This window comes from Trichomonas vaginalis, chromosome I, assembly GCF_026262505.1.
Source record: "Trichomonas vaginalis G3 chromosome I, whole genome shotgun sequence".
NCBI lineage: Eukaryota > Parabasalia > Trichomonadida > Trichomonadidae > Trichomonas > Trichomonas vaginalis.
In genome coordinates, this window is record NC_067203.1 from 7,494,575 (window position 1) to 7,518,716 (window position 24,142).

The 24,142-nt window shown below is 31.6% G+C and overlaps 11 protein-coding genes across 11 annotated transcripts, besides 3 other annotated features; 7 read left to right on the forward strand and 4 right to left on the reverse strand.

The window, feature by feature from the left end:
• Nucleotides 1-3,625: 3,625 nt before the first annotated feature.
• Nucleotides 3,626-5,586, reverse strand: TVAGG3_0946490 (transmembrane protein 53; the record flags this gene model as incomplete). The annotated part of the gene is made up of 1 exon (XM_001308520.2): nucleotides 3,950-4,672. One exon carries the CDS (start codon nucleotides 4,670-4,672, stop codon nucleotides 3,950-3,952), a length of 723 nt encoding a protein of 240 aa, XP_001308521.1.
• Nucleotides 5,587-5,937: 351 nt separating this feature from the next.
• Nucleotides 5,938-7,278, forward strand: TVAGG3_0946500 (uncharacterized protein; the record flags this gene model as incomplete). The annotated part of the gene is made up of 1 exon (XM_001308519.2): nucleotides 5,945-6,913. One exon carries the CDS (start codon nucleotides 5,945-5,947, stop codon nucleotides 6,911-6,913), a length of 969 nt encoding a protein of 322 aa, XP_001308520.2.
• Nucleotides 7,279-7,334: 56 nt separating this feature from the next.
• Nucleotides 7,335-8,127, reverse strand: TVAGG3_0946510 (uncharacterized protein; the record flags this gene model as incomplete). Its single annotated transcript, XM_001308518.1, has 1 exon — nucleotides 7,659-8,123. One exon carries the CDS (start codon nucleotides 8,121-8,123, stop codon nucleotides 7,659-7,661), a length of 465 nt encoding a protein of 154 aa, XP_001308519.1.
• A 650-nt stretch (nucleotides 8,128-8,777) lies between these two features.
• On the reverse strand, nucleotides 8,778-10,717 carry TVAGG3_0946520 (Cullin homology domain family; the record flags this gene model as incomplete). Its single annotated transcript, XM_001308517.2, has 1 exon — nucleotides 8,785-10,710. The coding sequence occupies one exon, from the start codon at nucleotides 10,708-10,710 to the stop codon at nucleotides 8,785-8,787; it is 1,926 nt and encodes a 641-aa protein (XP_001308518.1).
• A 639-nt stretch (nucleotides 10,718-11,356) lies between these two features.
• TVAGG3_0946530 (glycine-rich protein family) lies at nucleotides 11,357-12,187 on the forward strand (the record flags this gene model as incomplete). The annotated part of the gene is made up of 1 exon (XM_001308516.1): nucleotides 11,357-12,187. One exon carries the CDS (start codon nucleotides 11,357-11,359, stop codon nucleotides 12,185-12,187), a length of 831 nt encoding a protein of 276 aa, XP_001308517.1.
• Nucleotides 12,188-12,737: 550 nt separating this feature from the next.
• TVAGG3_0946540 (glycine-rich protein family) lies at nucleotides 12,738-13,730 on the forward strand (the record flags this gene model as incomplete). Its single annotated transcript, XM_001308515.1, has 1 exon — nucleotides 12,738-13,730. The coding sequence occupies one exon, from the start codon at nucleotides 12,738-12,740 to the stop codon at nucleotides 13,728-13,730; it is 993 nt and encodes a 330-aa protein (XP_001308516.1).
• A 1,734-nt stretch (nucleotides 13,731-15,464) lies between these two features.
• Nucleotides 15,465-16,712, forward strand: TVAGG3_0946550 (glycine-rich protein family; the record flags this gene model as incomplete). Its single annotated transcript, XM_001308514.1, has 1 exon — nucleotides 16,080-16,682. One exon carries the CDS (start codon nucleotides 16,080-16,082, stop codon nucleotides 16,680-16,682), a length of 603 nt encoding a protein of 200 aa, XP_001308515.1.
• A 153-nt stretch (nucleotides 16,713-16,865) lies between these two features.
• TVAGG3_0946560 (spectrin binding) lies at nucleotides 16,866-18,309 on the reverse strand (the record flags this gene model as incomplete). Its single annotated transcript, XM_001308513.2, has 1 exon — nucleotides 16,866-18,050. The coding sequence occupies one exon, from the start codon at nucleotides 18,048-18,050 to the stop codon at nucleotides 16,866-16,868; it is 1,185 nt and encodes a 394-aa protein (XP_001308514.1).
• Nucleotides 18,310-18,313: 4 nt separating this feature from the next.
• Nucleotides 18,314-19,162, forward strand: TVAGG3_0946570 (phosphoglycolate phosphatase protein; the record flags this gene model as incomplete). The annotated part of the gene is made up of 1 exon (XM_001308512.1): nucleotides 18,337-18,882. One exon carries the CDS (start codon nucleotides 18,337-18,339, stop codon nucleotides 18,880-18,882), a length of 546 nt encoding a protein of 181 aa, XP_001308513.1.
• A 72-nt stretch (nucleotides 19,163-19,234) lies between these two features.
• On the forward strand, nucleotides 19,235-20,071 carry TVAGG3_0946580 (uncharacterized protein; the record flags this gene model as incomplete). The annotated part of the gene is made up of 1 exon (XM_001308511.1): nucleotides 19,365-19,844. One exon carries the CDS (start codon nucleotides 19,365-19,367, stop codon nucleotides 19,842-19,844), a length of 480 nt encoding a protein of 159 aa, XP_001308512.1.
• Nucleotides 20,072-20,157: 86 nt separating this feature from the next.
• On the forward strand, nucleotides 20,158-22,243 carry TVAGG3_0946590 (Bardet-biedl syndrome protein 2 family; the record flags this gene model as incomplete). The annotated part of the gene is made up of 1 exon (XM_001308510.1): nucleotides 20,158-22,179. One exon carries the CDS (start codon nucleotides 20,158-20,160, stop codon nucleotides 22,177-22,179), a length of 2,022 nt encoding a protein of 673 aa, XP_001308511.1.
• A 5-nt stretch (nucleotides 22,244-22,248) lies between these two features.
• Nucleotides 22,249-24,142: part of a mobile genetic element that runs on past the window's edge.
• Nucleotides 22,780-23,039: a mobile genetic element.
• Nucleotides 23,370-23,443: a mobile genetic element.

Consider the following 24,142-nt stretch of genomic DNA (forward strand, 5'->3'; position numbering starts at 1 on the left):
AATTTTTATTTAATGATAAATGAAACAGAGGAGGAAGAAATAAATGAAAATGTTCAACAAAAAATAAACGTTGTTAAATCAATTACTGAAATAAAAATTTTTTCATCTGTTGAAGAATTTAATGACTATTATGCTAATAATAAAAAATTATTTGAAGAATTGACAACGTGTAAATTGAATAAAATGTTTAAAGTTGATGGATTCAAAATTTCAAAAATAAAAGGAGTGGTTAGTTTGAAATCTATTCCTCAATCAAGAATCACCTCATTAATGAAAATTGATGATTTAACAAAAAGAATAGAAGAGATTGAAGAAAGAATGAATCAAATAATTGATTTCATAAATTCAAATAATCATTAGTTTCTTAAAGTTCAATGTTGAACTCATCAAATTCTTCTTCATCATTACCATTACCTTTAGCGAGTTTATTTACTCTTTCAACTTTATCTTTTGATAGTCTTTCGTTTAATTTTTTCTGAAGTTTTTCGTTACCAAGTTCTAAAATTTTACACGGATGATATTTAAACCCGTTAAATTCTTTTTCCTCAGTTTTAATCATTAATCTACAAAGAACTTTAGTGAGGTGGTTTTGTTGTTTAAACCATTTATCCTTAATATTTGTTATAAATTCAATATCCGGAATTAAGGATACCCTTACATTGCGTAGTTAGAAAGAGAATATGATATTGTCATGATTGCTAAAGTTTTAGGCTCCAGAAATGAATATACATCAAACTGAAACAATTGATAAATTGAATGAACTTTTGAGAGGTTCTCAAATAAAAAAAATTATCTAATTTTTTACAATATTACTATTATTTTATCCACATATGTATATATAGTAATTTGAGAAAACTTTTAGGAAAAAATAAGTTTAATAAAAATCTGAATTTTACTTGTTGTGGGATTGTTATTAATTGACACTCCAGACGTATTACTAATAGTTATGCGTATGCAATTAAGGTATTTCTGATGGACAAAATGTGAGATTTATATCAGATAATTCATTTCTACTATTAAGTTATTCATTTATGAGTTTGCACTTATTCGCACTAAATAAATAACTATTAAAAATTGTTTTAATTAATTGACACCATATAATAGAGTGAATTTTGTTTGATCAAACAACAATAGATGATAGATATAAAGCCAAGAAACTTGCTATTAATATGCTCTACTTGCTATTTCAATGTAAGTATGATATTTTCTAAATGTTTCGTTCAGATAACTTAGATATATTAGTCAAAATTTGAAATTTTAATAGCACATATATTAAAAATAATTATTATTCATAAAAGATTAATGAAATAGTAAAAAAATCAATCAAATTATAAAAATACAACATTTAGAAGAATTCTTATTATCCTTCAAAAAGTCAGTATTTCTGCTGTAATTTTCTACAACATTGTAGTTATTGCACTTTGTCTATGGATTTGTATATATGTTATATATAAATTATATATCTAAACTGCCCATAAGTGCAATTTTTATATAATTTGTTTATTTCTTTAACAATTTCATATGAAATATGCTTTTTTAAGCGTATCAAAGCTGTGTTCTTAATGTGCATGGATATATCAAGAAAAATGTCGAAAAAAAATGTGAATTCACAAATTCACTGAATTTTCACCGTTTTTTGAATTTTGCTACAGCACTAATATTAAATAATACTAAAAATCTTCTGTCTTTGTAAAAGAATAAATTCTGACAAAAAGTGCTCGTTTAAATTTAATGATCATCTGTATGACTAAGTGGTAAAAAGTGTTTATGACCAAAAAAGGGTTACATGCTTAGTCTATTTTTCTGACAGGATACTCTAGATTTACATGATCTCTATTTCATATCTCCGTTTTTAGATTCTTCGACAGATTTTATGATAGAAAACCAAGATTAACAAATTTCCGGCATGTTAATGAAGAAATCTGCCGCTACCCTCAATATTATTTCAATAATCAGTATCGTTTCTCTTACAATTTATTTTTTTCTCAATAATTTAACAAGAAATAACAATACACATTTGGTTTTACGTATAAAAGCTAAGTGTCGAACTTAATCAACTTTACTTACTTAGCAAATGAATATTTTTGTGGTTGCGAGTTCTGAATGCTGAAGTTTTAGATTTCTCTATAAATGATATCATTGCACTTACAATGTTGTTCCAGCCTATCGCATAAATCATAGAAAATCCAAAAAAAAAAAATAATATAAAGAAAATTCATGTCATGAAGTTCAAAAATACCGTGTAACATTAAAATTTGTTATGCATAATACATTTTAGCTATTATTGATTTTTTTTTAATTTTCGAGAAATTGAATGGTGAGTCCGATAGAGAAATTTTTAAAAATCCTAGTGCCTCATAGAAGTAATTTCCCTCGTCTCCCATACTTCCAAATGTATGCATATGACATAAACTTTTATGCATTACACAAGTGGCCAATAAGATCTATAGAGTAAAAAATTAGAAATTTAATTTTTTTATATGATAGTTATATTTCAGATTTGCGAGCGTAACTTTTTTCTCCATGGCATACTTGTTTTAAGAGCAAATGATCAAAATCGTCCTTCAATTATTGAAGGAGCTGATATCTTTTGAAAATTGAATTGAAAGGGTATTCAATTTTCAAATTTCCTCTCAATTTTGGAAACATATCAACTCTATGAATTAACAATTATGTGCCTTCACAGTTTATCAGTCATATAAGGTGCTTATAAAGAAAAAAGTTACGCTCGCAAAATATGTTTTTATATAGATTTCACATAAAATAATTATGTAATTTCTAAAAAGAATATTTTTGTTCTTGAATATTAAAGTATATTGTAGTTTAAAAAGTTTTAAATATGTTGCTAAAATTTCAGGTTTATAGCTCATGTCTAGCATGACTTCTTCGTATGCGCAAAAAATCTGACACGTAAGGGTATCCTTAATTCCCAAATTTTTGAATTTTTGATTAATTTACCATCAAATGCAAAAGCAATAGGTTTAATATTAAACTTACCTTTATAAAATAAACTTTGTACGCAATCATCAAAATAAACGTCTACTTGTTTAACCTGGGTGAGAATTGGTGAAAGTTTATCCATTAATTGATTCACAGTCACGAATTTTGATTCACTCATTTCTTACGAATTAAAAAAATAAATTATTCAAAAATGTAAGACATGAATTTTTAAAGTTTATTTTTTATTCATGAAAATAATTATTTCTAATTTCTTTTACTCTCTCGTATATACTAGATTTAAAGAATTCAGAACAATTCCCATAATCTCCTAAATGTTTTCTTATCTTATTGGTTTTCCATTCATTATATGAAACTGTATAAACTTTATCTTTATCTTTGCATCTTTCATCACTTCCAATATATTTATATTTCAATTTTGATTTATTGGTTTCATATTCATTAACGTTTAATAATTCACAGTCTTCCTTTTTAAATATATGTTTTATGTATTCAGGATTAACAATTCTATAATATTGCTTCCCTTTAAATCTTTGAATATAAACAGGAACACCATCCTCTAAAATTCGATAATCTATTTTATCTGGTTTTACTTGTTGGGTCATTTATGTAAGAATAAAAAAATAAATTATTTTAAAAATAACTTTAATTTTTTAATGGTTTATAAATAAATATATTTTTATTTTTTATTTCATTATGTATGGGCTGAGTGTAAATGTCTTACAATTTTGAAAATTTTTTAAATCTTGATTTATTCAAAAACGTAAGAATAAAAACCGTAAGAATCATACATTTTTTACTTCATATGTTAAAAAATGATACAAAATCGCTCGATATTGTATGAATTCTTACGTTTACAAAAAAAGTCACAAAACCCATCATATCCTACTACTATAAAATCAAATTATGGAAAATAATGTTTTCGTGGTAAATTAATTAATAATCAAATAAAACGAGAGTAAATTTGTGTCAAAACTGTTTGTATTTCGAATTATTTGGATGGAGGGAAAATTTTCTTTGCAAAATCTTGTACAATCTTGATATACTCTTGTTTATGATCATGATATAGCATAACATGATCGGAATCTTCCCAAAACTTTGCTTCTACATTAGCTCCTGCTTTTCTTGCATTTTCTATGTATCTAACTACATCTTCATGCTTTATAATGTAATCTTTAGTTGATGATAAGCTTAACTGTGGGCATGTTGGAGGATTTGCGTAAGCAGAACTAATTTTATATTGAGCTCTCGCGTTATGATTCTTTGATAGATTCAAAAATAGATTAAATGGTGGAATTAATACTGCAGACAATGCATTTGCCAAAAATGGTGACTTAGGGAAAATTGATTTTGCAAATGCTTTATGATAGATGTTTTTAGGCGATGTTCCTGGTGATGAATCCCATACTATAGCTTTAACGTTGATATTTGGCTTGTAGTGAATGCAATCTGGTTCCATTAATGAATCGAGAAAAGATGAAGCGCCGTTTAATGAAAATATATGGCACAAAACATCTCTATTTTTGGCAGCTTCGTACATTTCTTCAAATTTTTTATGGTCATCTTTGAGATTTAAAATGGACATATAAGATTGAACCATTGACTTGTATTCTAATCCTATTCCATTGTAAATTTTCTTAAACGAGTTCATATGGTATGGTTTTGCACCTAACCAACCAAATGCTAACACTAAGGGTTTACGAGATGCGATCATTGACACTTTTCCCAAAAAATTTTGTTCAAAATTTTGATAAAATCTCATGTTGGTGTGATGGTATCCTTATGTGTTTATTAGTTTCTATATTAAAGTCAATGTAGTGATCCTAATAGAGAGGAACTGCTTCGGCAACAAAGATATCAATAAAAATATTGCCCATTATGCTCGGAATGCGGAGCGTAGTAATAGTATGTATAGACTTATAAAATGGCTTGGGTTATTCTCGCGATATCTTATCAGATATTAAAATATTTATAAAATGCTTACAAATGAAGTAATTTTATTGTGTTATGAAATTTAGGTGAAAATATCGCTCAAGAAAAGCAAAATTCGATGTTAAGAAAGTAAATTTTTATTATTTAGGTTGCTTTAAGGAATTCTTTTTGAGGAAACACTTTTTTCGTTTTTCTTCTATGTTTGCTTTTAAAATATACATCTATTATGATTTGAGATAAAAAAAAAATTGGGAATATGATAAATAAATCGTTAGATCTTTGATTCTATTAATCATTCATTCTTACGATAGTAATAATAGCTGTATATGATAGTTGGATTATTGTTAATTTGCGCTTTATGTTTATAAGTTTCAGTAGCTAATTATAATATGTTCGAGTATATTAGAATTCAATGATACGTAGTGTAATTAGAGGTAAACAATTGATATTAAATGATTGATGAAAATTGATATCAATATTGAAAATGGTCGCCTCGTTTTTGACTGAAATCTATTGCTTTGGACATTGGGATTAAAGTTGCCTTTGGTTATTTTTTCCAAATTTTTTTGATTTTGAAAAATGCCTCAGCAACTTCTTAGAAAATACTTATGTTTTTATAATTTTCGAAATATTTTTGAAAAAATGAGGTTAAAAAACTTGAAGATAAAAAATTAATAGGGAAATAAAGAAATTTTCTTGTATTCTAAATCGACAGATGCTTTTTGTTTTAGTTATTCTATAATATTTTTCATAAAATAAGTCAATTATATAACAAAATAGCATAATAATTTTTAAATGTTTTTAAAAAAACACGTTTCTTTCCAATAGTTTAATCGATTCATAGTTCCCTATGATGTGCAACTACAAAACCATTTTTGTGGATAAGACCCAAATTTGAAGTAGATTTTAACATAAAAGAAGAATTGAATATTGTCATATATACACCCTAGTAGCTTGATCTATACTCATGCATATAGTAAAAGCTATTAATCTAGAAGTCTGATCAATATGTAAGAAAAGAACATTTTTATAAAAAAAAATGCGAATGAAAAAGATGCAACGAATTCGTAGACCATCCAAGTTTACGTATTTTGTTATTCTTATAGGTCTTCTTGTTCAACCTCTAAAGTTTCTATTCCCAACAGAAATTAGGGCAGCTATCACTTATAAACCATCGATTTTCTTCGGATTTGTCTCGACAGGAAATCCAAAGCGCGTTAATTTTGTTTATAACAATTGGCTTCATAAGCTTCAACCCCCACATAACTATGCATTTATATCAAAGAACCCAAATAAATCAAAATTAAATTTCATTTTGCCATACCATAAATATATTGTATATGCTGGTAATTCCAGCAGCTGGCCACAACAAAATATCGATCGTGCAGCCAAAAGAATGACCGGTTTAGAATATTTTCTTTATAATACGACTAATGATTACTACTGGTCACTTACAGATGATGTACCTATTGACATTGACAATATGGAACATATTCTTAAGCATTTGCAGCAAAATTATCTACCTTTGAACGAATCTGTTTTTATTGGCCACAGTCTACAAGGATGGTTTATTCAAGGTGGCACAGGATTCTTGCTATCAAGATACGGAGCAAAGTTGATTATAGATCATGGCGTAGATTGGGTGAAAAATATTACAGTCGAAGATGATAAAGCAACACTTGAATTCAGACCATGGTTAGGAGTTTCTAAGAGAGATACTTACTCAAGCCTTATGTTTGGCGAAGAACCGTATGCTTTCAACCATTCTGAATTTTGGAATGATAAATTACCAAAATGTAAGAGAAATCATCCAAAAAGATGCAGTGAAAATTATAAGATAACAGATCTTCACGCCCTTCATACTCGTTTCATGGACGCAGCTGTTGCAATGGAGAATTTGAAACAAGCAAAGAAAATAGCAACAGATCTATACTTCTATTATTGTTACATGGACTTATACCTCTGTAAAGGTGAACCATATAATAGGGAATTCGATTGCCCTGTAAGAAGACTTTACGTCTAATTTTATATTATTGTTTTTTTAGTTATAAAGATATTCTTTCCTTAAATTATCTGTTCAGTAGCATTTTCTTGATATTGTAGAATGAATTTTAGTAAAGATATAGCCAGGTTTAACAGGGGAAAAGAATTTCTACTATTTCTTTGCAATTATTCGAGTTTTCTATATTAAAAGGTATATTCTTATCTTCATTTTTAGCATTGATGTCAACATCAATTGAAATACGGATTTCTACTGCTTCTGAGCAATTGCAGTGGGTTGCTATATAAAGAGGGGTACATCCATATTTAAATTTAGCATTACAGATGTTTAATATTGTTCCCGACTGTTATATGAAGAGGAGTACATCCGTCTTCTTTTTTTAACATTGAGATTATAATAGAACTATAAATTAAAAAAAAAATTTGAAATTCAAAATTAAATTTTATGAATTCAAACAAAATATTATGTAATTGGTTTCGAATTGTGTTGGATTATGGTAAGTATTTGTTGAGTACTTAAATAGTTCAATACAAAAAAAAAATCTTCGGAATTTGGATGATTTTTGGTTTTGTAGTTGTAACAGCGATAAAACAAGAAATGTGTAATGTTTTCTAAGTAATATTATGAAAAGCAATTTAAATATGCACGTTTTGGAAATCAATTCGATTTTTTTTTGTGAAATATTTCAAGTTAAAGCTTTCTCTAGAAGGTATTTTTGTTTCTGATTAGTATGATCTGATTCAGTGGTTGTTAATATAAAATAAAATTACCAACCATACATTTGCCTAGAATTAACTCTGGCGCGTGTAATATGCTTTGCCATTGCTTCAGCCTCTCCTCGGGAAGCAATATCTATTGCGGAAAGATAAGTAAGTTGAGATTTGTATCTTTGTCTACCAACACCATTAAAAACACTTTTATCTCGGATAATCATGTTTTCTGTTGCAAGTTGTTGGTTCATTTGATGATAAATTTCGGCATTTACTTCAATGATTTCATCTGTTTTTGTATATTGACTTTGAACTTCTGTTCCAAGTGTTGGTTGAATTACTTTGACTGGTTCGGGAGGAGCTGGCATTTTAACTCTATTTTTTGGCAATGGTAGGGCAAATTCGTTTTTATTTGAATTATCAATGGGAGTAAACACTTCTTGACTGGTAAGTGGCTTTGATGGATCGAAATCTTCAAATCCTTCAAATTCATTTCCATCTGAATCATATGAAATTATCATAAATGTGTAATTTTGTCACTTTTATGTTGATATTTCCAAATTGCTTCCATGTCTTATAACTGTTTTATCTATCACAAAGTATGAAGAATATGTAGAATCCTCAAAATACCAGTGGAATCCTCGTGATATGTCTTTCAATAATGAACTTTATTCAATTTTTTTATTTTCTGTAGCCGATCATAGTTTTAATGAGCGGATATAGTTCACATTTTTATGCGCATTTAAAAAAAGATATGTTATGCAATGCTAAATTTATCAATAGTTATTAGATTATTTTTGAAATTTGATGAAGGCTATAGAGATAAAATAACATACTAATAATAAAAATGTCGAAGACAACACAATTTTCATACATAAACTTATAATAGGTTAAGTTGAAGCGCGATATTGACAAATATTCCAACAATTGAGATCCCAATAAATGTGTTGTGAAATCTTAATATAATTAAAGGAAAGAATAAATTTATTATTCAAAAATAGTTAGGAAGTATCTCTTATGAGGTGTCTGGAGAATGTAATTCATTAATTTAGCGAAATAAACAGAGTCATTAATTGGGGCGACATCGAGATTTCCTCTATAGAAGTTAAAACATTAAAATTTTGAATAAACAATAATAATAAAAAAAATTTATAAAAATTCTAAAAAAAAAAGAAATAGATTCTAATGTTTGCTTATTCTATAGCTATTCTGGAGACCACCATGAGGAATTATATATTCTCTTTCCACGAGTTTGTTCAAGCATTTCTCGATATCTTCCCTTGGAGGATCAAATTTCGGTCTTAAAACATTGTAAACTGCTTCAACTATCTCATCAACTGTTGCAGATCTCCTTGATTTGAGGAATTTGTAGGTAGCTGCCTCAATTTGGTCGTTACAGTTGTTGAAATGAACACTTTCAACAGTTCTCTTGGGAATCTCTGTTGATTCATCCTGTAGACCAATTGTGTCCTTTGGTGGGCCAAGGAAAACGAAGCTATCTCCCTTTTGTTCGATGATCTTTGAATCAATAAGAGATTTCATGGCAACTTTGAGGTCGCTGTCGAAACTTGAGTCGGAATCATTACTCTTCAGCTGGTCCTTGAGCTCTTGGAATGTTATTCCGCCTTGTTCAAGTATCAAATGGACAATACAAGCGTGAAGAAGTCCGAGAACGAAGGTTGTAGTGCCATTTGAGAATTCTATGCTGGAACAGTTATCTGTGGGATTGATTACTTTGAACTTGGAATCAAAATCTGATTGAGCCAAGGCAGTTTTGAACAAATAATCGAAAAATTTCGGAAGTGTGTAGTTAATCTTCTTCAAAACACTCCAATTAAATGTATTAAGGATAAATATGTTGACTTCCGTACCGTTAATATTGGCAGACATACGCGGAGGGTTTCCAAAATCATCAAGTATCTTTCCGATGTCTTCTAGGTTGACCCCATTATCTTTAAAGAATGTATACAATTGGTTCTCTTTTTCTACGGTGGTCGTGTTGCTTAAAAGACGACGTGTAAGATATCTTGCGTATTGATCTGAAAAATTACCATCGTTGTCAAGGAATTTGCATAGAGGAGCAATTGTTTGGAGTGGCTCTTGGTTCTGGTCATGGTATGTGCACAATTTATCGGAAAATTGTTGTTCATCAAGATATCTAACAAAAGATGACTTGATTTCTTGGGATAATGTGCCACCAAATGATTCTTGGTTTAAGACGCATGCGTCGTTATAAGCTTTTGATGTAAATTCGCAAAAATCTGGGAATGAAGACTCAGGGAATGATTCAAGAAGATTTTTAAGGTATTCTTTGAACGAATTAGCAAATTTCTTGAACCATTCTTTTCTGCCGATCTGGATTACTTTGAATAAAGTACCAATAGTATTTGTCTCAATTGCTTCTTTAATTGATTGCGTAGCTGTGATTCTTTCTAATTCGTTATCAGTAACTAATGCGTTAAATAACTCTCGGAGGTGTTGTTTTGTAAATGGAGGTAATGATGTATCAATTCCTTCATAAATTCGCATGTAAGTTGAATAAATGAGGTTAATTTCGTCCATTGTATTTTGTGTTTCGCTAAATGATATTGATTGAAGATAAAATTTCAATTCAGTTTGGAAAGTAGTACTAAAGACTTTAACATAGAGATCAATAGATACTCTATTGATATAAAGAGATATTTTTGTCAATTCTTTCGGAATTGGAACGTTATTTCTAAGGAAAGACGAGAAAATTTCAGTTACGCATTTTTGCAATGAAACAATTGTTGCTTCATTATAAAAGTATTTCGACAATATTTGGGCAGTAGCTAGTGCTGCAATTGTTTCATTCTCTTTATCGCCAAGTGTAGAATCATAATAAGTGAAAAAACTCATCAATATTTCGACATTCCTACGATAAGTTTCTAGCTTATTATAAAATATTTGTAAATCCGTATCACCTTCTGTGGGAACTTGAGTCAATTCGTCAATAATATGCATAATTGATGGTTTTAAGTCAACTTTTTGCTCGATTGCATTCCAAATTGCCATATAAACTTCATCAAATGATGATGTTGTCGGACTTTTAATAAAATTCATGATGAGATCTATAATTTCTTGATTCATTCCCCAAAAAAAGTGTCAAAATCATTAAATGAATAATGCTTATAATTTTAACATATACATTATCCACATTGCAAACACATAAAAAATCAACTTGGATTTTCCATTCCAACAATTACATTCAATTGAATTTCCTGGACATTGCATCTAGCAAGGTGTGGTATTGTTGATATGCTTACTTATATAATTTTTTCATATATATCTGATATATTTAATATGGTTCCGAATATGAAGAAAAATCTCTTATAAGAATCATACATCAAGAATTTATAATTGCATCATATGATAGAAAATGTTCATCGATTTCTTCTCTTTTACAAAGTGCTGTAATATGAAGAGTACTTCTTCCATTTTCATCTTTTTCAACAATGATTTCACCACATGATGTAAAAAGTTCGACTATTTCTTTTCTATTATTATATGCTGAAGTATGAATAGCAGTATCTATATTTTCATATTTTTGGCTATTCCTGGGTTATCTAATACTTATTGAGAATCACCAATTATTTTATTTTTTATTGACTAATTGGGAAGCAAAGCTAGATTTAATGTAGCATACCCATTCGAATACACAGGTGTTCCACAAGTATTTCATGCATTTCCTGGTATATTCAAAATTCAATTATGGAGTGGAAGTGGAATATCTTATATGGAGCCTATGGTGAATAGTTGTTCCATAGTAACTGGAAAAGGAGCATACGTTTCTGGAATAATTAAAATTAATCAAGTTTTTGATTTTTATGTTTATGTTGGCGAAAAGGGAAAATTAAATGGTGCCACTTTTAATGGTAATTCGCAACAAAATGAAATCTCTGGAGGCGGAGCCACTGATATTCGGCTAATTAATAAAACAAAATGGTATGAATTCGACTCATTGAAGAGTAGAATCATGGTTGCTGCAGGTGCTGGGTCCGGAGAACGACTTTGTGGTGGAGATGGAGGAATGCTGGTTGGCTTAATCACCAATCAGATCTATACCTATCAATTAAATGGTTCAACTGGCGGAACTCAAACATCAGGAGGTATTTATGGATGTGATACTTATCATCATGGGTGTGGAAAATCAGGGATGTTTGGAATCGGAGGATCTGGTAATGGTGGAAGAGATAATGGTCCAAGTGGTGGTGGAGGCTATTATGGAGGTGGTGGTACTCCATGGGCAGGAAGTGCTGGTGGAGGATCAAGTTTTATTAGTGGTTATCAAGGATGCGACGCAATTTTCGAAAATTCTACAGAAAGTCATATATATCACAGCGGAAATCCTTTCCATTACTCAGGTAAGTACTTCACCGATGGCATTATGATTGATGGTCAACACGAGATGCCAACAACAGACATGACGTCAACCGAGCTTGGACACGACGGCAATGGTTATGCCATCATCACATATATTTCATCTAATGTTATTTGTTCATGTCAAATGAACATTTATCTCATGAAATACTTTTTAATTTCAAACTATTTCATTATTTTATCATAAAATCCTAAACATCAACACTATTATACAAAACAAGTCTTTCATTACAATATATATATATATCACTTTTTAAAATATGAAAAAAATCTTATTTACCATATTAGGTAAATCTGGAAACTATCTGACTATTCCAAAAACTATTTAATGATTAGTATTTAAAACAATTATAATTATTTTTGTTTCTTGAAAAATTAGCTGAATAAGGGGCTAACAGAATCAAACGTGTCAATGTTTGAATCGTGTTACATTATAGAGACGATATCCCTTTTTGAAGATTTTAAATTTATCTTTGTTTTCTGAATTCGATCACAGCATCAATATACTAATGCCCAAAAATCCTATTGTCTTAACATCATTAAATGTACGCTCACAGTCATATGTTTCCTTTCATGATCAAATCAATATAATTATGACATATCGCGAAATTTAATTTTAAATGATAAAATTCGTTTTAAAATATGAAATTTGTTTTGCAAACTCTTTTCAACACAGAAAATCAAGTGAATTATAACATTCCCTCCTTTAACAAGATTAAATTAAAATTAAAATCTAAATGGTAAGAGCAAAGCATCATGACATTGCATATGCATACAATTTCACAGGTTCCCCACAAGTATTTCATGCATATCCAGGATTATTCAGAATCCAATTATGGGGTGCAAGCGGAGTTGTATTAAGTGATACTGTAGACGATAGTTGTTCTAAAGTTAAATCAAAAGGCGCGTATGTTTCAGGAATAATTGAAATTCAAGAAAAAATTGATTTTTTTGTTTATGTGGGAGAAAAAGGAAAATTTAATGACAATTCATTTAACGGTAATATTCAATCTTATGTGTCTGGAGGCGGGGCCACTGATATTAGACTAATAAAAAAAGTCAATTGGTATGATTTTGATTCTTTGCAGAGTCGAATCATGGTTGCCGCAGGTGCAGGGTCCGGAGAACGTCTTTGTGGCGGTGATGGTGGTAGTTTAGTTGGGCTATCAACTGATCAATTGTATTCAGATGTGACTAATGCTCAATTCAACGGAACCACTGGAGGAACGCAGCAATCAGGAGGTAGGTTTGGATGTGATGTTACATATCAATCATGCGGAGAGTCAGGAAGATTTGGTATTCGAGGTTCTGGGAACAGTCAATATGATAGCGGGCCAAGTGGGGGAGGGGGCTATTATGGTGGCGGTGGCATTCCATGGGCAGGAAGCGCAAGTGGTGGATCAAGTTTTATTAGTGGTTATCAAGGATGCGATGCAATTTTCGAAAATTCTACAGAAGATCAAATATTACACAGCGGAAAACCGCTACATTATTCGGGAAAGTTCTTTGTTGATGCAGTAATGATTGATGGGCAAAGTAAAATTCCTTCACCTGATCTCAAATCTTTCGAAATAGGCCATACAGGAAATGGGTATGCTTTAATTACAAATCTTGCCTCACATGTAGTATGTTCATGTCAAATAAGTAGTTATCAAATGAATTTCTTTTTAATAACAAACTTTTATATTTTATTGAATCCTGTAAACATGCTTGGTTTATGGTCTTTTTAAAATGTTCAGTGTTTCAAGAAATATTAGTACATTAGGCAGCTTTCTCCATAATTTAAAGAATTTCTGCCGTGCTGATGTTGTTTATTGTACAGTAAATGGTTGGTACTACTTAATAAACATCTGTAGATTTAATTTTATCCCAATTATTTCCGATTTCCTTTGAATGTCAACTTCAGATTATTAATAGGTCTATTTATCTTATCATCTTCTCTATTTCAATTCTTCGTCATTATTCATACAAATACAGTCACGATTTTTACTTTCAATTATCATAGGAAATGTACTTGATAGCCACTTAAAAATAATGTGTGTTACAAAATCGAACTTTTGCCCACTAAAGAATGACGCCATTGCACAGTTAGCCTAAAACCAAATCTCAGGTTTATGATTTAATAAGAAACTAATGAAATGATCGATAATTTTCGCTATTTAATTAATTGGTTCATAAAAGCCCATACAATGTAACATTCGAATATACTGGTGCTCCACAAGTATTCCATGCGTTTCCGGGTATATTCAAAATTCAATTATGGGGTGCAAGCGGGATATTGTTTAATGATCCAGCAGAAAATGCTTGTTCTAATGTTAGAGGAAGAGGTGCATATGTTTCAGGAATAATTAAAATTAATCAGGTTTTTGATTTTTATGTCTATGTTGGTGAAAAGGGAAAAATGGATGGTGCCACTTTTAATGGTAATTCACAACAAAATCAAATTGCCGGAGGAGGTGCTACTGATATTAGATTGATAAAAAAAGACAATTGGTATGATGTTGATTCATTGAAGAGCCGAATCATTGTTGCAGCAGGTGCAGGGTCAGGCGAACGATTTTGTGGCGGTGATGGTGGTAGCTTGGTTGGACTATCAACAGAACAATTATACATTGATCAATATTTTTCGCAATCCAATCGCACAACCGGAGGAACTCAAACATCGGGTGGCATTTATGGATGCTATCAAAATTACAAAGTTTGTGGAACTTCAGGAAGATTTGGTGTTGGTGGATCTGGGAATTATAATGCTGATAATGGTCCAAGTGGCGGTGGAGGCTATTATGGAGGTGGTGGTACTCCATGGGCAGGAAGTGCCGGTGGAGGATCAAGTTTTATTAGTGGTTATCAAGGATGTGACGCAATTTTCGAGAATTCTACAGAAAGTCATATATATCACAGCGGAAATCCTTTCCATTACTCAGGTAAGTACTTCACCGATGGCATTATGATTGATGGTCAACACGAGATGCCAACAACAGACATGACGTCAACCGAGCTTGGACACGACGGCAATGGTTATGCCATCATCACATATATTTCATCTAATGTTATTTGTTCATGTCAAATGAACATTTATCTCATGAAATACTTTTTAATTTCAAACTATTTCATTATTTTATCATAAAATCCTAAACATCAACACTATTATACAAAACAAGTCTTTCATTATAATATAGATATCATATTTTACTATAGTAAAATTACTGAAAAGATTACAGCAACCTCAATGATTCACTATTCAATTCTGTGCATATGGATACTAACTGATCAATAGTTTAAGTTATATAAATACTAAATGATCAATTCTTCAAGCAATTTGTGTGCGCTCTCAATTTCGATCAAATTGAGATGCCTCTCAAAGTTGAAAAGATATGATTTCGGATCATAAAAGTCTTAAAACACAATTATATATAGAATTATTGTAAATTTTTATTAAAAATGAATCATCTTTATTCATGTTTGGTACTCAATGAGTGATCCATGGAATATGAATCAAATGATATTAGATGACAGATTTACCATACTAATAGTAGTTGATTGGTGTGATAATAAAATTACTTTTAGTTAAAGTTTCATTAAATTTTTTGTCCTGAAAATAGATTGCGTCATTTAAAATCTAGTGATCCGTCTTTTTGATTAGTTTTATGGAATTGGGTGCAAAATGGAACTATTTTTTTGGATTTTATATTTTAAATTCGATATGGAATGCATAATTGAACCAGAAAAAGCAATATAACGTAACTTATACATACAATTATACTGGAGCACCACAAGTATTTCATGCATTTCCAGGAAAATTTAAAGTTCAATTATGGGGAGCGAGTGGCGCTCTAGTATATGACCCAATAACCAATGGATGCTCTAAAGTAAGAGGAAGAGGTGCATATGTTTCGGGAACGATTCGAATTTCTGAAGTTATTGACTTATTTGTTTTTGTTGGAGAAAAAGGTCAATATGATGCAGGTGGATTTAACAGCAATTCGCAAGAAAGCAAAACTTCAGGAGGCGGAGCAACTGATATCAGACTTATTAGCACAACAAATTGGTATGATTTTATATCATTGAAGAGTAGAATCATGGTTGCAGCAGGTGCAGGGTCCGGAGAACGACTATGTGGTGGAGATGGTGGAATGATGGATGGCTTTTCAACTGATCAAATGTATCCAAGAGAAGATTTTATTCCATCAAGCCATTCCACTGGAGGAACACAAATATCAGGAGGTTTTGGTGGATGCCATAACAATTACCAAGCCTGCGGATCATCTGGGAGGTTTGGTGTTGGAGGATCTGGAAATAATGCTCATGATAATGGACCAAGTGGCGGTGGAGGGTATTATGGTGGTGGTGGTATTGCGTATGCTGGAAGTGCAAGTGGAGGATCAAGTTTTGTGAGCGGATATAATGAATGTGATGCAATTTTCGAAAATTCTACAGAAAGTCATATATATCACAGCGGAAATCCTTTCCATTACTCAGGTAAGTACTTCACCGATGGCATTATGATTGATGGTCAACACGAGATGCCAACAACAGACATGACGTCAACCGAGCTTGGACACGACGGCAATGGTTATGCCATCATCACATATATTTCATCTAATGTTATTTGTTCATGTCAAATGAACATTTATCTCATGAAATACTTTTTAATTTCAAACTATTTCATTATTTTATCATAAAATCCTAAACATCAACACTATTATACAAAACAAGTCTTTCATTATAATATAGATATAATATTTTATAATATGCTGCAGACTTGGCAATTATGGGTTTTCCAACAACAACAACAAAAAAAAAACAAAAAAAACTTTACCTTTTGCAACAATGGTTGAGAGATATTAACCAAATAAATCAAGAAATTATTTTCCTGCAATTGATAATAAATATTCTCTTATTGCTCCTTTCGAATAATAAAGTGTTGTATATCCATGATTATCCTTTGCGTCTTTATTAGCTCCAACTGAGATAAGATATTGAACAACTTCAAGTTTACCATTCCAACATGCCTCAATGAGTGGAGTATGTCCATCATATTTCTTTGCTTCTTTATTAGCTCCAGCTGAAATAAGATATTTAACAACTTCAAGTCTACCATTCATTGATGCCAGAATGAGTGGAGTATATCCATTATTATCCTTGGCTTCTTTATCAGCTCCAGCTGAAATAAGATATTGAACAACTTCAAGATGACCAAGTATTGATGCCTGAATGAGTGGAGTATATCCATTATGATCCTTTGCTTCTTTGTTAGCTCCAACTGAAACAAGGTATTTAACAACTTCAAGTTTACCTTTTTCTGATGCCCAGGATAGAGCTGTACCACCACCACGTTTGCTGTTGATTTCTTTGTCACAGCCACATTCAATGAGAGATTTAACAAGTCTCAGATTTCCTTGTGAAGATGCATAATGAAGTACATTTTTACCATCAAAATCATTTTGTTTTTTCCAAAGTTCTTCGTCACATGCTTTTTGCATCATTTTTTGATTTCCTTTTTCTGAAATTTCTTCAAAGAATTTGTAGATTTGATAGAAATTTTTGGAATTTTTAAGTTCGGAAATTTTCGAAAGAAATTCTTTTGGTAAATCGTTTCCTTCTTTCGCTTTGGGTTGAGAGTGAAGAGTTTGCATCTCTTTCTCAATGTTTTCTTTTTCTTTTTGGATCTGATTTAAATCTGCTTGAAGTTTTTCGATTTTATTTGTTGTACTGGATTGATCCTTTTGTAATTGTTCTAAAACGCCAATAATTCCTTCGAGGATTCGCATCTTCATGTACTTTTGAACTGATTTAAGTGTTGAAATGGCATCTCGTATGTTGTTTATTGAAATATTTGCATTTCGAGTGCCGGTATACAATTTACGTGCTGAGATAACGGAATGAGATTGCGTAAGAAAAGAATTGAAGTCATCAGGTGTTAGATTCGCGAATTTCATAATTGATCCGATATCTTCCACTTCAAATGTGCTGAAGAGTTTATCCTCTCTAATATAATTTTTGATATGTGAGCCAATATATTCGTAGTCCAGTACAATTTCCTGACTCATTAAAATTTGTAATGTTTTTTTTTTACTCGTGAATGTTTATTCATTATGAGGAAAGCAATGTTATTCACCTTTAGATTTAATACTTTTTACATCATGAATAAAATTAGCAACAATTCTTATCATTTTCGAGAATTTTTTTCGATATCAATGAAAAGCATAGTTTCATCATGCGTCCTTAATCTGGCAAATCCAATGTCATCATGTATATACATCTTGATATGAACTCAGACAACTAGTGGCTGAGGAAATTGACTTTGTGAATTTTTTTGATTTATATCGTTGTTTTATGTCTGGGTTCATTATCGACATCCAAGGAATCATCTTCAAGGGAGATGAATTCATCCCAGAAGCAAAACAGTTTATGGATCACTTAAATTCAGAGAAAAAACAAGTATATTTGCTTTCAAATTCCACAAGAATTACCACAAAGCAAACAATAAATCAGCTCAAATCTGCAGGTATTGAAATTCAAGATTCTAACGTAATTACTGGCTCAAAGATTATTGTTAATGCAATGAAACAAGAAAATATCAAACATATTTTATTACTTGGCACAGATGATTTATGCAATGAAGTCGCTGAATCGGGAATTGCTGTTGATAAAGGAAATTCACTTGGATCAGCTCATGCCGAAGCTTATAAACTTAATGATAAAGTTGAAGCTGTTGTTGTTGCCGAAGACCTCTCTTTTAACTTCGTACATGCATCAATTGTTGCTCGCTATGTTTTGGAAAAGAAAGTTAAGTTCTTTTGCGTTGGATATGATCAAGTTTTCCCATCTAAAGGAGATAACTTCGTTCCTGGTGCTCTTACATTGGCTACTCCTTCATAAACAGCCTCATACGTATCTCCAACAATAATTGGAAAGCCAAACACTTCTTCATTTATTAATTTGATTCCAAATCATGAAACAGAGAAATATATAGTTGTTGGTGATAACACTGAAACAGACATTGCCTTTGCCAATAAACTTGGCTGGAAATCTGTTTTGGTTTACACAGGAGTTACAAAACAAAAGGATGAAATCAAACCAGAGAACAAGCCTACATTATCTGTTGAGAACCTATCCGAATTATTGCAAAAACTATCTACTTTATAAATTTATTCCTATCAATTCTAAATAAAATTGTTTATTTTATCAAATAAAACTGCAATTCAATGAAAGTTTACTGTATTTGTATGTGCTACTCTATAATTATTAATTTTGAATAAATCAAAAAAATATTTGACAATTTGAATGTTTACAATAGGTTGGGGTTGAAAACTTTACATGTGTCAGATCTTCTTGGATTTTGTTCGCTCAATTTTTTGGAGATGATTTCTACAGCAGATGAAACCCCAATTTATGCTGAACTTGGATTGGGACCAAATCCAAGCAAAATGGATATGGCAACTAAGGTTCTCAAGAAAAGTTATCACACTTTTCAAAATACAGCGTTAGAATTTTCATTAGTTTACTCAGGATGCTTAATTATCAATGATCTTGTTGATAAAAAGCCTATTCAATGGCGTAATAACATTGTTACAGCTACAACTTACAGTTTAAACATCGCTACTTCATTAGCTTTAGCAGAAATTATTAATGACTCCATTGCATTACATAGAGGTGAACGTAAAATTTATGATTCAATCATTGCATCTACAATCTCTGGTGGAATTGTTGAAATTCCACATGGCGCAAGTGCTGTATATCGTGGCGCAGTTAGTGGTGCACTCTGGTCATCAGCCATGGCTGGAATGCAGTACGTTTTTTCAAAGTTTTTAAGTGATAAACCAGATTCAGAAAATAAATAAGCTATTGGCTAACGAATTATAGAGTATCACATACTATATCATTGTTGTATTAAACTAGTAAATACGAACTTGCTTTGATATTGCATTATAAAAAATCATATTTAATTTTTCGAATATTTTTTAAAAATGAACAGAGATTAATATAGATTAAGCGAATAATGTAATAATGTTATGTGAATTTTATATTAAAAGTGTAAATTAAATTTCCTGAATAAAAAAATCTTGAATCTATAAAAAATAAGTATAAACAAATAATTGTTACTAAATATGTTTCATTACTGTTAATTTCGATGTCTATTATCCATTTTTTTGAATGTTTCCAGTAGCACAATATGAAACTCATGAAAATGCTTTGCCCAGACTTTTAGCAATAGGTAATTTTACTAAAAATGGGCAATGTTATGCAAGTGCAACTACGACAAGACGAATTAGTGTTTTTGATTCAACTTTATCACCAGAACAAGCTAAATCTTTCGTTAATGCTGGACAAAAAATCACATGTATGGCATCAGTACGAATTAAAGATCAAGATTGTTTAGTAATTGGAACAGATAATTCTCTTCAAGTTTTTAATGTCGATCAAAACTCTCAAGTTTTTTCTAATTTATTAACAGATGGCGTATACTCAGTTTCTATCGATTCAAATATTATTTATGCGGGCGGAAATACCGAAATTTACGGATATGATTATAATGGAGAAGAAACATTTTGGACAGTCACAGGAGATATAGTATCTGCTATGTGTATCGCTGAAATTGGTGGTGTTAAATCTTTACTAGCTGCATCTAACGATCTCAAAATTGTTCAATTTTCTGGGGGAGAATCAAAAAGAGAGATACGAATTCATCATAAATGCATCATAATGAAAACTATAGAACCAGAGAAGTTTGTTGCCGCTTTTGAAAACGGCTCTGTTGCGCTATACGATAAAATGCAGAAAATCTGGAACTATGCAACGCAAAACGAGATTGTTGGCATGGACCTCATAGATTTTTCTGGTCGTAAGACTAAAGATGTCATACTTGCATGCTCAGAAGGTGATCTTTCTTTCCTAGATATCTCAAATGGCCAAGTTACTAAGCAGGAAACGATGGATTTCAGATTGGCAGCACTAGGACTTGTTGATTTCAAGGGAGATGGTCGTAATTTCCTTGTTGTTTGCGGTTCCAACGGTTCAATCAGAGTATTTATGCCAAAAGGAGCCGAAGGACTTGGCCAAGAAGCCAAACAAGCCTTCGACCTTCGTCAAGCCCAGCCAAAGTACATCCAGGAGAAAGCTGGGCTTCTAATGCGAAGAAATGAACTCCAAGGTCAAATTACAACTCCAGATACAACAAAAGTACCGAATGGACCACCTCCTGGCATGAAAGGATCCTATGTATTAGGTAAAAACCTCGATGAGCAGTGCATTGAGCTCAAAATCAAGACAGAACCTCCAACACCAATCCAAGCAACTTTAGTTGAATGTCCAACAACTTCTGGCTCGAATTACATTGTTTTCGACATAAATAACCCGGCTCAGCCTGTCCATAAAATACTCCTCTGGCTTCCTACAGATGTAACAGGCCTCATGTGTGTCGAAGCATTCGTTTCCGGAGTTGTTTTGCCATTCAACTTCGAATTCCAAAAATTTTATGGTTTTGGCGAAGTCAAAAACGCGAAACCATCCGGATACGCGGAATTTACAGCGAAAGGGGATATCTTTGGCCAGTTTGTTTCTAAGAACTTCCTTTCCAAGAACGAGCCGAGTGGAGATTTCCGACTTTGCTTTGCTAGTGTCAGTGAGTTAGAACCATTAGTTCTTTCCATCAATGGAAACATCGCGAGAGTTGAATGCGATCGTGTGACAACAGCAGCAAGAATTTGCTCTGAGTTCTGTGATTTCTGTTCTCTAAAGGAGTTCAGCTGTACAGCTCATTTCCCTGATGATATCGAAGAACTCATGGCAAGTGTCCAACAAAGCGGAGATCTCGATGACACTAAAAATGTTCACAGAGCTGAAATTGCTGGATTGATTCAGAGTGTTAAAGATACAATTGTTAGAATAGAAAATGCTGAAATGGTTGAGCAATACAAGACACTACACAGCTCAGTTCTAGAATGCGAAAGACTTAACAGCGAATTATCTCGCGAACACACAAAAAGAATGACAAATAAGAACACAATTGGTTCAGGAAACCAAAAAGTAAATTCAATGATTCAATCATTTGCAGAACTTAGAAGAGGTAACGCACGAAATGTCTTGCTACAGTTAACAAGGAATGCATTGCAAAACAAAGAACATAACAAGTTACCTTACATTCTTGAGTTTGGCCATGATATTGTTTCCAAATAATTATTTAATTTTTTTTAATTGTATATTATTATATTAAATATTTTAGTTGTTATTTTATTATTTCAAACATAGGGCTGTACAAAATCGAGAAAAACATTGCCGTGCGGTAATATAGGGTCAAAAAAATCGCGCCTCGGCGGCTCCGCCGCCTCGGCACTATTAAGTGCGCATTATATTTAATATGTCCTTCTTTTTTTTCTTTTTTCTTCTTCTTCTTTTCCTTTCCTTCTTCCTCTCCTTCCTCTTCTTTCCTTCTCCTTCTCTTTTTACAACAACGTCGAAGATCTTCGAATTTGATTGTTGGAAAAGCATCTATTTCAGTTAAAGGATGCCTTTCTCACAGTCAACATACGAGGGTCCTGGCTGAAACGTTCTCAAAAAGCCTGAGATGGTAATTCTCTGATCACTCATAGCTGGGCAGGTAGTCATTGCTGACAATACTTGTCTTTATGCATGCACGCTTTCATGTATATGGGTTTACACTATCAATTCGCAAAGTTGTTCCGAATTCTTCCAAAATGGAAGGACTCGAAACAACTTTGCTTGTTAACGATACAGACGCATTACTTTGCATTGATACTGTGCTGAGTTGTGTAGAAAGTTTGATTAGAGTTGTTTTGTTCTGGTATCTCTCATCTTCTGATGAGAGAAATCAAAGCAACACAACTCTAATGAGTTTGTTTTCACTCATTTGTATGTAGGTTTTTAGTTCGATTGGAGCTGCTTCATAATGAGATCTCTCATCAATTGATGAGGGAGATCATAACAAAGCAGCTCTAATGTATATGCTCGTATTAACCGGGTTGTAATGCGTTGTAACGTCAGCTTGTAGTTCGTTTGGGGCCACTTCACATTGAGATGAGAAGAAATGATTAAAGGACTCTGAAAGGCTTTGGCCGTTGATGTTGTAATCGCATTACTTGGAACTAGTTGGATGCTAAACTGTGTAGAATGTTCGATTAGAGCTGTTTTGATATGATTTTTCTCATCATAAGATTGGAGAAATCATAGCAAAACAACTCTAATGGGTTTACCATCATCTACTTGTATGTAGATGTTTGGGAAATTGTCTTGTTAATCGATTTTCGAGATGACTTTCAAATGCTATAATCAAATGACAAACAAGTCTAAGATTTCTCGACAATACATCAAATCATGATGTTTGTAAGTGCGATGAGATTAGAGTTTTTGAAGGAATGACAAGAGAAGTAGGGAAGCTCGGCATTCGCCGAGCAAATTAAAAATTAACGTATGGATTAAATTTTAAGAGGAATTCAATTTTAATTACGGGTTGTTCAAATATTGATTAATATAAATTTATTAATAAGAATAAACAATTTTTGTTTTTGAATTTATTCAATTTATAGCTTTACATATAGTTTCAAAATTGTACAACTATGATTATTTCAACAAAAAATATCTTACTTTTTCACTTCACTTTCACCCTCACTTTTTCCGTAATTCAAATTTCAACATTATGTATTTTAATTCCTTATAGTATTTTTAACATAATTAATCAAATAATAATTGGAAGTTCTGAACTCACTTTTTCCGTAATTCAAAATCAAAAATATGAATAATATATCTATTTATTATATACTAATGCTATTTTCAACTAGAAGTGAGGTACGGTAATCTTACGGATTCCCGTAACTCAATTTTACGGAAAAAGTGCAGTAAACTACTCAATTTACGGAAAAAGTGTCGTAAACTATTGATGTGGCGGTAAAATCACGGTAATTCACGGAAAGCTATATGCGAAAATTTGAAATTATACAAAATCGAGCGAAACACTTTTAAATAGGTTGTTCTCGTATTTAAAATACTATTCCCAGATTTATTGTCGTCAGAATATTTCCAAATTTTTGCCGATTTACAAAAAATGATTTACAAAGCATATTTTTTAATCTAAAAAATTCCTAAAAAAAGGAACCGGTGTGCGGAAACCTCGGTAAATTACCGC